At 42.8% G+C, this 14165-nt stretch overlaps 1 protein-coding gene across 5 annotated transcripts in view; it reads left to right on the top strand.

Moving 5' to 3' along the window:
- Nucleotides 1-14165, top strand: part of LOC103184505 (NEDD4 family-interacting protein 1) — a 40223-nt gene continuing 26058 nt past the window's right edge. For 3 of the 5 annotated variants that reach the window (XM_007902541.2, XM_007902542.1, XM_007902537.1), the window contains exons 1-4: nt 1-160; nt 445-532; nt 2849-2973; nt 3818-3884. In XM_007902541.2, coding sequence (XP_007900732.2) covers nt 122-160; nt 445-532; nt 2849-2973; nt 3818-3884 — 319 coding nt within the window. In that variant the 5' untranslated portion in view covers nt 1-121. Of the gene's footprint in view, nt 161-444; nt 533-2848; nt 2974-3817; nt 3885-10766; nt 11057-14165 lie in introns of those variants that run through there. The other 2 variants (XM_042336432.1, XM_007902538.2) reach the window with 2 other exon arrangements.

Raw genomic sequence — 14165 nt, 5'->3', positions numbered from 1 at the left:
ATTGTTATTGGTTTCTCTGCTTGCCACCCTCTGTTGTACTGTAGCTTAGTTTGACCCAACATGGCTGTCTGCCTCCACCGAACAAAAACGATGTGAAACTTGACAAGGTGACTTTTAGGTGATGGAGTTTAATGGCAAGCCAATTATCTTCTGCGAATACGTGAGTGCACCTTCAGCCAGATCTCATTTCTACTATGCCGTCTGCCTGGGCACATAGCACAGTGAATTCTAATACATAGCGAATTCTAAATTGACTGCTATTTAAACGGGTGTGGGAGGGAGGGAGGGAGGGAGGGAGGGAGAGGCAAGCCGGGGGTACTAACATATACAGTATGGCTGTGCAGTAATGGGCAGCTAGGCAGACTGTGACACACATGCTATTTAAGACCTCGTCAGTTAATGTGTCCTATTTAATGTGCTTGTCATTTTTGTTCAATACAACAGGACGATGATTTCCTAGTAGAAGATGGGTCCGATGAAGAGGATCAGCTCAGCCTAGGAGACGATTGCATGTTTCTACTGACCTTTTTCAGTGAGTTCACCCTGCTGTCGTTTGTCTCACAGGAACCCATGAAACAATCCGATTTTGATCCATGTCATTTCAGAAGGGAGCCGGCTTTCCCTCGGAAAACAAAACATCCAGTTATAATGTCCTTGGCGTCACTTGCTGTCAAGTGCATTCCACAACCATACCACTTTACAGTCTATCCTGTGATGCACTTGAGACGCATCTCAGGATAGACTGTAAAGTGGTGAGCTGACGTGATAAACTCTACAACAGGCGCAAACATTATTATTATTATTATCATTATTGCCTCACACTGTGCAATGGGCTTCGATGCTGTGGTTACCTTCAATTTTATTCATTGACATGTTAAGACAATGAAACCTCAAACATACCAATCTCCAATGGGTTTCTTTCATAAGGAATCCGAGTCACCGAAGGGAACATAAATATGTCACACCAACCTGCTGCGGGAACTCCACTCTGACCTGATCTCCTTCAGAGTCTGTGTGACATAATTCACCTTAGTCCTTATTTGCAGCTCAGAGTCATTATTAAGGAATCTGGTTAGAAATTGTTGCGTGTTTTGCCTATGATTGGAAGGAGAGTTGCAGTGAATAGCGTTATCATTATCATAAGGACGGATTTTCTGAACCTTTGTGTACAGTGGTTCCAGACTGGTTGGAGCTGAATATCAATCTGACTTCTAGAGAATGTTTTTTTCCCTCTCGCCTGCTTTAGGACAAGGTTGCCATGGCATTTTTAAAAAGATGCAAGCTTTTCTCACCCCAATATTTGAATAATTTAAGATTATTTTTCACAGCCATTCTTGAACTGAATCTATTATGTGTCTGCTTCTAAGACAGAAGGCTGCCAGATATTTGAGAGCAGCGTAAATCTACGCTGAGAGACCAGGGGAAAGGGAGGACTGAGAAAGAGAGCACAGAACACGATTGCTGGAGGCTAGAGGGAAAGTCTTTTGTTTGCAAGAAGATTGGATAGGTTTGGGGATTAAAACACTAACTTTGCTTAGATAAGATCAGTCTGCATTGGGCCCAGAGAGTTGAGATGACCGTCTCCTCTTTCTGTTAACTATTAAAAGCAAATACCTGTCGCAGTATTTTATTACGGCAGCCATATCCAGTGTCTATTTACTTAACAATGCCAGCGGATTGTAAATCAGAGGAGTTTGACCAGGCTCACTCTCCATTGGGTGCAGTCGATGAAGCGTGAACGATATCCAAAGGAGCAGTACAATAGCAACTTACATTATATACCAGCCTTCACGTGGGATCATCTCTCGGCACGTTTCACAAGGACAATGTCAGTTTCGGAGCAGGGAAGGAGGGAGCAGGTGACCATAGACAGAGTGAAAGAGATTTAAAGACAGATAGAGAAGGAGGTGAGATGTAGGCGCAGGCGGAGGGTATTTTAATGGGTGGGGAATAGTTGCTGAAGGCTCAGCTATCAATAATAGTAATCCTTGCATCGGATACAGCGCCTTATCACGTCTTCGAGACGTTTCAAAGCGCTTCACAGAATAGACTGTCAAGTGAATTGACTGTGGGACAATGGTGGGATTAGTGTAGGTAGCTCTGTTGGGGAAGCTAGCACAAGCAGAAGGCACATGGAGTATACAACGGGGCTGTAAAGGTAAATAAGATGCCGTGAACAACCTCGATGTAAACACTCCTCCAGAGATGCAGTTCACCATGATGCTGTGGGTTGGCTGAATGTTGAGCCAGTTGTGTGGCCTGTACCTCCTCTTCCCAAGCACCTGGAATGAACGGAATGAACGTCAAACAATTGTGCAACCGTCCTACAATACAGGGTGCCCACAAAGTCCTACTTACCCCCCCGTTATAAAACAGTGCTTTGAGACCAGGGAGGAGCTGAAACAAGTTGTCAGCGATGCATTTCCCTCGTCACTCTATCCATGTTATGGAAGTGTCACAATGAACACGGTGACAAATTATTATCTGCCATAAAAATGATGGCACTCACACTGATCCTCTGGACGTCTAAGTACAGTTAAACACTTGTGCCGAATTAAGAACTTCTAAGTACAAGTATCATTATTCTTCCACGTGTGTTTCAGTTGTCGGTCAGTGCGGTGTAGGGGGATAAAAAAGATAACAGGACTTGGTGGACACCTTGTAGATCTCGGAGGAGACGTCCTTGTTATTGAATGTGATTATCTTCTGATCTCATCGCACATTGCAGTGCACTATTCCACGTTTCGTGAAACGCACGATACAAATGTAATCTTGTTTTTTTTACCTCTCAAAGCCGCTTAAACCCTTCCCGAAACTAATGATTCATTTCACTTCCTTTGGTTTTTAGTTGCTTTCGTCTTCAACTGGATTGGATTTTTTTTGTCCTTCTGCTCAACCAATACCATTGCGGGCAGATATGGTGCCATCTCTGGGTTTGGCCTTTCACTTCTTAAGTGGATCCTTATCGTGAGGGTAAGTGGACATGTCTTCGTTACTGCCTTGATACGTGCTGCGGTTCCCACATTGCCATCCTGCCTAATGCAATTCATTCTCAAACTGGATTTGTTGCATCACAACCAGACGTTCACTTTTCTCTGCTTGTTTTTATCGTATTTGTTAAGTGTGAGAACACGTGAAACATAGGTGTCAGCCGGGCCTCAGTTAATAGCACTCTCGCCTGTGAATCAAAAGGTTGTAGTTTCAAGAAGGACTGTGAGCTCATAGACTAGGCTGACATTTTTCGCTGAAAGAGCACTGCCTTGTCAGAGATCCTGTGCTTTGGAGGGCCCTTCAAGTGGACATTAAAGATCCCATGGTATTATTTGAAAAATGAAGGGAGTTTCTCCTGTGCTCCCAGCCAACCAAACATTCACTTTTCCCTGGTTGGTCCTGTCTATCATACTTGTTAAGCGCTTGGAGACATGTGAGACTTGGGTGTCAAGCCCGGCTCGGTTTGTAGCATTGTGGCTTCCGAGTCCGAAAATTGTGGGTTCAAACCCCATGTAGAAAAAAATTCCAGATAATAATAATCATCATCATAATATAATAATCCTCACCTCCTTCAAGATCCATCTCAAGACCCTCCTCTTTGATCGTACGTTCGATCACCCTGCTTCACCCCCCCTGCCCTCCACCCACCCTCCCCGATCCCAACCCCCAGCTCGGGTCCGAAACTCTGACTGTCCAGCGCCTTGGGATGTCCTCCCGACATGAAAGGAGCTTTACATGTGTAGTTTTGTTGTTGTTGTATTTGGGATGGATTTCAATTTATATTGCAATTGGATTGCAGTTTATATAAGCATTCTTTTATTTACAGTTCTCTGACTATTTTATCAGCTATTTTGAAGAAAATGTTTGGCTCTGGTGGATTTTCTTTGCTCTTGGTGAGTGACATTCTCTTGTCGTACCTTTTGACAGGTTTACTTTGTTCGTAACTGCTCTGATCTCCTGATAATATAGAAAATGTCAATGTGAACTTGTGTTGCAATTAAAATCATTGCAGAGTCCTGACTAAATTTGTGAGCTAAACCTCCCTCAAAACTGAATGGTCATAATTATCCAAGATGGTTTCTAACTGTCTCCTGTGTTTTCAATACTTCCCTTTGAAACCATTTCCAAGGAGTCCCAAGCGTAGTGGTTAACACGCTCGCCTCGCAAGCAAGAAGACCCGGGTTCAATCCCTGGGCCGGGCAAAACCTTAGGCAGGTTTCCTCACTCCACTCTCCTCTGTTTACTTAGCAGTGAGTAGAAACCCGGTTGTTAGTCGATTGACGGATCATTTTTCCGGCGGTAATAATCCCTCAGAAAAAAAATCTGGTCACTCAATCCACGACTGTTTGTAGAAGATTGCTGTGCGCAATTGGCTGCTGTGCTTCACCCATAAATTACACGGTCAATCCACTTCACAGTATATTCTGTGAAGCGCTTTGAGACATCTCAATGAGGTGATGAGACGCTATATCAAATGCAAGGATTAGCCTTATTATTAGTATTATTATTACAATACTGTACACAGTGCATTTTTGTGTTTACCTTATAACCAGTCATTAGTGAAAGTTAATAAGTTATCCTCTGCCTGAAGTTAGTAATGATGGACACTGTTGCTCCTACTTAGCAATTGCAAAAGTAAATTCTGGTCTGACGTCTTCTGAAAGTCGTATCATGAGACCTTTGAAGGCACACTGAGCCTACATACATGACAAGCATAAGACAGTGGCTGTCATCCTACGAGCGCACACAACAGTAAATAACCAGCCGTCAAGTCATCCATGCATTGGTTCATCTGCAAAACTAGCATCAGACATGATGCACAGAAAGTCTCAAACAATGATAGGATAATATAAGCATTGCTGCCCTCTTGCAAAACAAAAACAACTTGTATAGCACTTATCACGTAGTGTAGATTAAAGACTGGAAGATAGCTACCAGTTAAGAGACAGTGACAATAATTGAGGACTCCTGCATCTTACTGGTTAGAGCACTCGCCTCGCAAGCGAGAGGACCTGTGTTTGGCTGGGCGAAACATTAGGCAAGTTTCCTTACTCCACACGCTCCCGTTTACTTAGCAGTAAGTAGGAACCCGGTTGTTAGTCGATTGGCGGATTGCTTTTCCAGGGCTAATAATCCCTTCAAAAAATAAATAAATAAATAATAATTTGGTCACTCAATCCAAGTCTGTTCGTGGGGACGCTGCTGTGCGCAATCGGCTGCCGCGTTTCGCCCACAAAATACACAGTCAATTCACTTTATAGTATATTCTGTGAAGCGCTTTGTAAACGTCTTGAAGACGTGATAAGGCGCTACATCAAATGCAACGATTATTATTATTGTTATTATTATTATTATTATCTAACCTTACTTATCACGTAGCTCAATTCTAGACTTGTTGCCGCTGCCATGAAAATCAGTGGTTGTGAAGCCAGTTTGGGCAACATAATGACGGGGTGACTGAGAACCTGCAATAGAGGATAAGGCAGACTATTACAGTGAGAGGGCGCTGTAGGCAGCTGGACAAATATCAGTAACAAGAATTTTTAACCTGGTTAAAAATAACCATAAAAAATTAAAAAATGCTCCGAAACATTATTCTATGTGGGAGGCATCATATAAGTGGAAGTTGTCGTTGCTATTAGATCATGGGGTGGGGGGGAGTGGACATGAGCAGAAACATTATTGACCTTTATGCCAAAAGAAACCTCACTTGGTTCTAATTTATGATGCCTGCAAACTGCAGTTTCTAAAAGCCACCAAAGTGCAGCTGGAGAGGAAAATAATCATAATAATAATAATAATTCTTGCATTTGATATAGCGCCTTATCACGTCTTCGAGAAGCCTCAAAGCGCTGAAAGTACGTTTGAATGGAAAATGGACTTTGTTCTCCAGCCTTTTTCAACACTTTTGTTTTGTGGAATCGGGCGTGAAGACAATACAATGCAATACAAATCTACATTAGTAGAGTGCCTTTGATGTTGGGAGGACATCCCAAAGCATCCTGTAAATGCCGCAGATTGGAATGCAAACCACTCAGCTGTTGAGCGCTCCGAGACTCTACCCGAGTGAAGGGCAACGTGTTGCTGTTGCAAAACAGAAGCTGAAATTTTGCGAATATGGTGAATTAGCCGCCAAGGTATCCAATATACACTTTGCAAATTTCAAGGCCTGATACTAGCTGAGCGGCTGCTCCTGATGGAGTTAAAACATATCATCGTAGATTCAGATGCAAAGAAGCTTCGAGGATATACGTAGTTGTAAATGAATCATAGAAATTTACAGCACAGAAGGAGGCCGTTTGATCCATCGATGTGTATCAGACAATGGTAAAATCATTCTTAGTAACAAAGAAATAGGCCATTATTGTGTAACTACGGTTTATAGGCTTGAGGTCTCAACCAGCTTGTGATCTGCCATGGCACCTTTAATAGGCTGTCCTGAGTAGCATAAGTAACTACAGCTGACAAGTTGGTGGTTTGTGGTTCTAGATTGCCCTGAGGTACTGAATGAGCAATTGAAGTAGGCAGATTTATAGCAGACATTATGCCAGTGGGGAAGCAGTTGATTATAGGGGTTTAATTACAGCCTTGCCACTCAGCATGTCACGCAGAGCTACAGAAACTGCCAAGACTCTCAAGGGCCTATTCTGCAGCCAGAATTAAAACAAGTCTTCTACTTAATGTCCTAATCTGAACCACTGAGCGGGAGAGCAAAAACTCCACTGCAGATGGCAAGATGCCTCTTTAAACATTGAATGGGTAGGTACCAATAGAGAGATTCTGTGGTCTTTTTGGTTGTTTGGAGAACAATAACTCAAGCTTCGCGTTCGTCCGAAGACTAAGAATTTCGTGACACCTTTTACATTTTTTAAGAGAGAAACTAAATTAAATCTTTGGCTGCTGGCAATGGAGCCCTTTATTGATGTTCCAATGCAAACAACTCTTGCTGTCAGAGCTAATGTATCCCTCATTAATCATGTCAAAACTATTTACCCACTCGTACACGTACACACACATATTTATACATATATATATACACACACACATTCAGACACATGCGTTATAACAACAACAAACTTACATGTGTAAAGCGCCTTTCATGTCGGGAGGACATCCCAAGACCCTGAACAGTCAGTATTTCAGACCCCAGCGGTGGTGGCGGAGGGGATCGGGATGGGGGGGGGTAGATATGTGTGTATATGAGTACATACACACACACATACACATCCACACATACATACACGTACATGCACACACACACACACATCCAATCCACGTACACACATATTTGCACACTCATGCATACATACACACTCACACCTGTATAGTCCTTTTGCTCCAATACACAACAGCTGAATTTAAACAAATTCCTCTGGTTGTCCTGGGGAAGAATTCCCCCAAATGACATAACGTATGATGTTTCCTCTCTCTCTCTCCCCTCGCCACCTCCCTACCCCGTCACAATTATACCCTATAACAGACTGAGTTACATACACACACAAAATGCAAATGACGTCCTTCCCTATCCGGCAACAAACCAAAGTCAGTATTTCACAGTTTTCATATTTATGCGTAGCTCACTTCATCCAAGATAATAATAATAATCATAATAATAATCCTTGCTGATCACATTGTCAAGACGTCGTGAAGCTCTTCACATGGTATACTGTAAAGCGTAGAGGCTATGTGCTTTATCGGCGATAAGAGATATCAGGGACAGCGAGACACCACCTGAATGTGTGAACAAAATCACGGCCATTTCACAATACAAGTCTGAAAGGTGAAACCAGGAGCCAGGTCACTTTGCCTGATTTCTAGGCTTGACTTTTGTAAAAGTGGCTTTGCTACAAAACTCACCAAATTTCGGAAGCTGTGCTCCAAAGGTTTCTGGGCCATTAGCCCTTTAGCGCCTTTCCACGTATCAGATTTCCTCATAGAGGCCGTCTGAGGACAGGGGGAGTGTGAAATGACTGATGCACCACTCTACTCTGCGGCACTTCCCTGTGCTCCCAAATTGTGACTTTAGGCAGTCTTTGGGTGCATGCAGAGCGATACTCTGATAACCCGCCCCTGGGATAAGTAGTCGACCTCACATTACTTGTCACTCACTCAATATCTTGGCTGTTTCCCCATACATTTTTTTTAAAATTATGATCCTCTGATAACTAGTCACCCTGGATATCTCATAACTAGTCAGGATTTCACACATTTGAGACGGTGCTTCCATGTTACATACCTCTGAAACTCATGATTTTATTTACCCTTCAAATTGCTAAACAATTCAGGAATTAAAAAGGCGCGAAAACGGATTAGTGTCAGGCTGGTTGGGTACTGTACTTCCCCATCTTCCTCCTTCCGCTAACTTCATCTCCCCACGCAGTCTGGCGTGAGGGTAACAGATTCCCTTTCCTGTCACCTAGCTTGAGCTGTGTTTGTGGAGTCCTGTAGCTCAGTGGTTAGAGCACTCGCTTTGCAAGTGAGAGACCTGAGTTCAATTCCAGGCAGAGGGCGAAACATTGGGCAAGTTTCCTTACTCCACACAGAGCCTAATAATAATCCCTCCAAAACAAAACAATAATAAATTGGTCATTTTCAATCTACGACTGTTTGTGGGACATTGCTGTGCGCAATTGGCTGCCGCGTTCGCCCACAAATATACAGTCAATTCACTTTATAGTGTGTTCTGTGAAGCGCTTTGGGATGTCCTCCCGACGTGAAAAGCGCTATATCAAATGCAAGGATTATTATTATTATTATTATTATTGTGAGTTTTGTACTTCTGATCAGTTACAGAATTCTAATCAGCTAACATTCCTGTGTCTGTGGTCATTTTTGCTCTGCGCTGTGTTATCAGTTTGCTTGCAGTTCGTGTATCCATGCAGTGACAGGTTTACCATTCGGTTTTTGCATTGTGCGTGTGCCACTGTCAATGTCTTGAACACTTATGCGAGCATTTTGAATTAAAAAGAAGTAAAGAAATTTAGAAACTTCTTTCCCGCGCTGGTTCAAGTACTTTGTACTTTTGGGTTACTGCACTCTGGATAACCAGTCAACTCTCAGTAGTCATTTGAGTTATTTCCTTTGGAGGTGAGGAATTTCACTGTATGTATGTAGCCAGTGGTGCAGTTAATGGAATGTTTGTTGCATATGTGATAGGAATGATCCGTACATGCAATGCTTTCATTGACGATGCCATTGAAATATTCATCACTTCTTGATCATTGCAACATGATATATTACAACAAGTCCAGAAGAATATTCTTAGCGAGCTGTAAAGTTTCAAAGAAAACCGTTGGGACACTTAAAAGAATCAGTCATAGTTCCACCATATCACAGCCTCCAGTTCCATCCAAATGGGTAAAAAATTCATCCAGCATTACTCACAATGCCTTTGGCAACGTCGGCCTCTGATGGGATTTCCCATTGTAGTCGTGTATCATCAAAGGCACTGTGTGTAACGCGGAATAATTTTTCTACTCAAAAGACCCTGTGCAAAAGAGCCAATCACTACTGTGGGTGACAATCCTCACTGAGATGGATGTTTTACATCTTGAACCTGATGGTTAACTGTGATTACAAATTACGACCTTCTCTCTTTCTACCAGTTATGATCTTTTATAAGTGTTTGCATATCAATTCGGGGGAGTGGGTGGGTGGGGTTGGGGCACGGAGAAGATGGGGAAGAAATGATGGCTAACAGGAAAATGGATGCCTGAAGAACCACGATAATGTACGTTTATATAACTCTCCCCACAGGGGCAGTGAGTAAGGCGTTATGGGAAGTTCAACCCAATAAAAAATATATTAATTAGTGAAGACTCGCTTAGCTGTATTTCCACAGAACCTATTCTTAAAACCATTTGACGAACTATTTGACGACCCTTCCCTTCCATATGCTTGTTTGCGGACTGCAAAAAGGATCACCCTGCCAGCACTCAAAGGGATAACTGGAGCTGCTTAGTTGTGACTGTTAACCAGAGGCTTCTGTGTGTTTGACATACCATGTGTGTGACGTGATGTACATTCTACGGGCAGTAGCCTCAATTGCCACACGTGGGCCAAAAGGTGCTCTTTCACACACACACACACACACACACACACACACAAGAGCCTCGCTTTCCGGGGGTAATAGCTGCTTCAAAAAATAATCATTATTTGGTCATTCAGACCACGACCGTTCGTGGGACACTGCTGCTGTGCCCAATTGGCTGTTGCATTTCGCTTACAAAATACACAGTATTACACACTTTACAGTGTATCATGTGAAGCACTTTGAGACGTCTCGATGACATGATAAGGCGCTATAGACCCTTCTTAAACCCACCCCCCCCCACCCACCGCCACCGCCCCTGACGTGGGCCTCAAACCCACAACATTCTGACTCAGAGGTGAGGGCATCACCAACTGAGCCAGGCTGGGACCCTGACATCGTTTGTTTGTGAGTCCAAAATGAGGGGCATCGATATGAGATAGCTAGTAACAGTTCAGGAGAAACTTCTTTATTTAGAGGGTGGTGATAATACGCACCAGTAGCTGTGGGGTTGAAGCAAAAAAAAGCATCAACATACTTAAGAGGAAACTTGATACGTACACGAGGGAGAAGGAGCAGGTAGGTTGAGAGGGAATCTGATAGAGATGTACAGAATTATGAGTGGTATTGACAAGGTGAACAGGGAGCAGCTATTTCCACTGATGGGGGTGATACTGGGAGCATAGATATAAGATAGTCACAAGAAGAGTGAAAAGGAAATTTAGAAGAATTCTTTTTTACGCAGAGAGTTGCTGGGATGCGGAATGCCCTGCCAAGTGAGGTGGCAAAAACAATTGTGGGTTTCGAGAGGGAAGAAGACAGTAGTATGAAGATTAAAGGCTTGAAAAGGTTTGGGGATAAGGTAGGGCAGTGGGATTGAAAGTTGTAAAATCAATGTAATATGTATCATAATCTCAATTAAACAGACTACTCAGGTGACACTGAGAGATAACTATAAGATGCTAGTGTTATTGTCCCATACACGAGGTTATAAAACTGCTTTTTTTAAAAAAAGATAAGGCAATCCTGTAAAGGAACCGAAGAGACGAGAAAATGTCACCATCTTTTCCCTGCTGGAAAATCTTTTATCGGATGTACAGAAAGTACGTATCATAGGAGTATTGAAACAGCGAAAACTCCTGTTTGTATTCTCACTTGTGAAGAGGATCATGGAGATAACATTCCCACAGTACTTGTCAGTTGTAAGATCTTAGGTCATCTTGGAAAGGAACAGCGTGCTGTGATTCAGTGTGAAAAATCCTCCGTCCCTGCTCCTTGGCACTTGCTAATAATCTGCCTGCTCGGGTACGATGCTTCTTCATGAAAGATTCCTTTGTTGCCTCAACAGAGGTTCAATCAATCACAGTGCACTGAGTATCAGCAAGTTGGGTATTAGTTGTTCTTCAAAGCTGGCAGATGAAAGCATTTCTTTACATAGGATTACATGGAAATTTAGAAACAGGAGAAGGCTTCTTGTCCCAGAGGCCCCACTCCCCTAATCTCGCTTCTCTCATGTCTCTTCATCATACCTTTAATAGTTCTAACTAGTTACTAGTTTAAGTGTCTATCCATTTTCTTCTCTAGGCCCTCAGTCAAGATTTCATCCGTGGCTCTCCAAAACCTACGCCTTTCGCTCACAAAATACACAGTCACAAAATACAAAAAGCAAAATGCACACAATGTACAATGTATTCTGTGAAGGTTTTGAGTCATTTCAAAGATGTGATAAAGTGCTATATCAAATGCAAGGATTATTATTGTTGTTATTATTATAATTATTATTATTATAACCCATGTAGCCTCAACTTGAGCTTACATCCTCTACAGACTGATTGACCCGAGAGGGTCATTGGCCTTATAAAGATGAAAGTTGTTCACTGTTTCATTTGATTGATGCCTTTCACAATCCTGGTCACCTCAATTAAATCCCCTGCACCACTTTCCCAATTCCAGGGAATAAATCCCCAGTTTACGACAACAATAACAACAGCAACTTACATTTCTATAGCGCATTTCACATTGGGAGGACATCTCAAGGCACTGGACAGTCAGGGATTTGGACCCAAGCAGGGGTTGGAATTCAGGAGGGGTGGAGGGAAGGGAGGGTAGGGGGTAGGAGGGTTACCGAAGGCGTAGTCGAAAAGGAGGGTCTTGAGGCGTGCCTTGAAGGAAGCGAGGGAGGGAGTGAGGAGAAGGGACTGTAACCACTATACCCTTTATGCTTTCGGCTGCCTCTCCACCATTCATACGCATTGCTCACTACTTCATTATAAGACTCAGACCCACTTCTCATATAACTAGATTCACCAGAGGCAAAAATGATGGTTTCTCATTTTCGTACCTTAATGTATTAGTCATTGCTATTCCGTCTCCGGTGAGTCGATACTGGGTATGGCTTACTGGAAATAATAACATTTAATTTAATTCTACGAGGTTCGTAGAAATATGATCTCAATACCACGAGCAAGGCAGGGCCAACAAAGGAATGAGTTATGGTCTGTCTCGCAAGCACAAATAGGAATCCTATTTTGGGCCGTAAATCAGGAGTCTTCTTTCTTGTGTATGTTGAAAACCGAAAGGGAAGCCAGCTTCGGTTCATATTAAATTCATGGGTGTCAACTGCATAATAATAATAATCCTTGCATTTGATACAGCGCTTTTCACGTCAGGAGGACGTCCCAAAGCGCTTCACAGAACACACTGTAAAGTGAATTGACTGTATATTTGTGGGCGAACGCGGCAGCCAATTGCACACAGCAATGTCCCACAAACAGTCGTGGATTGAAAATGACCAATTTTATTATTGTTTTTGGTTTTGGAGGGATTATTATTAGGCTCTGTGTGGAGTAAGGAAACTTGCCCAAGGTTTCGCCCTCTGCCTGGAATTGAACTCAGGTCTCTCACTTACAAAGCGAGTGCTCTAACCACTGAGCTACAGGACTCCACATAGGATGACACCTAGCTGAACGAGAAATCAAAATTTAAAGACTATTGCTCAACACATCTGTCAACAAAGTATTCGACACCAATTGCACACTCGACTGGATTCACGCACATCACTATGACCTGCAGGTATATACAGTACTGACTCCAAGTATTGCTTCCGGGAAAGAAACTTTGTTGAGCGGTTTAGGAGTGCAACAGATATCTTCCTGTTCTTCGGTGAAATTGTTCCTTGCTTTAATTTGCAGATACTTTTGCATCTTCTTCTGTCTCTCTCCCCACCCATTCCCACTCCCACACCTGCCATGGCCAGATATCAGCGATGGCAACACTTATCTTATACAACCCTTGCATTTGACCTACCCTCTTATCATGTCTTTGCGACGTCTCAAAGCACTTCACAGAATATACTGTAAAATGAATTGACTGTATATTCGTGGGCGAGACGCGGAAGCCAATGGCACACAGCAGCGTCCCCACAAACAGCCGTGGATTGAGTGACCAAATTATTAGTAGTTTTTTTTTTTTTTGGAAGGGTTTATTACCCCCGGAAAAGCGATCCGCCAATCGACTAGCAACCGGGTTCCAAATTACTGAAGTGATATCACCACGGTGAGCCTCCAGCTAGCAGTTCTGCCAGATCTTCCTGGAGGAAGTGCTTTTCCGCCTCCAGAATTCACCACGGGGGAGTCCATGGCTGCCAACCTATATCCTTCCGATCATTGAGGCAGCACACACACAATGGTCTCTAACGCAGCTCATCACTACTGTACCAAAAACTTCAGTTTAAGCCCAATTGAAAAGAGACCTGTTTCAGGCTACAATTATAACCCAAATAAAACACGATGTGCTGAAATCGGAGGCTTTTGAAATTCTTTTTCCCTGGGCGCTAATTATCTTGAGAGAATTAACCATATTTCGCATTGGAAAATAAGCATATGCCAGCAAGCTGTAGAGAAGGGCTCCATCACAAGGGATTCAGGCATCATCTTAACAGGCCAAGCCATAGAGGGATCCCATTTCCTGCAGCGTTGAGGAAAGTGCCTTTAACTGAGTTTTAATAGTAGTAACAATCCTATCACATCAACATATTCCAAAGTGCTTCACAGAGTTTTTCTGTTAGATACAGCAACTATATATTTATAGTCAAACGGGAATATGATAGAAATTTACACATTCGATATTCGGTCTCTAAACTGCC

Source organism: Callorhinchus milii, unplaced genomic scaffold, assembly GCF_018977255.1.
Source record: "Callorhinchus milii isolate IMCB2004 unplaced genomic scaffold, IMCB_Cmil_1.0 Scaffold1, whole genome shotgun sequence".
NCBI lineage: Eukaryota > Metazoa > Chordata > Chondrichthyes > Chimaeriformes > Callorhinchidae > Callorhinchus > Callorhinchus milii.
This window is presented reverse-complemented; position numbering and strand designations above follow the sequence as displayed.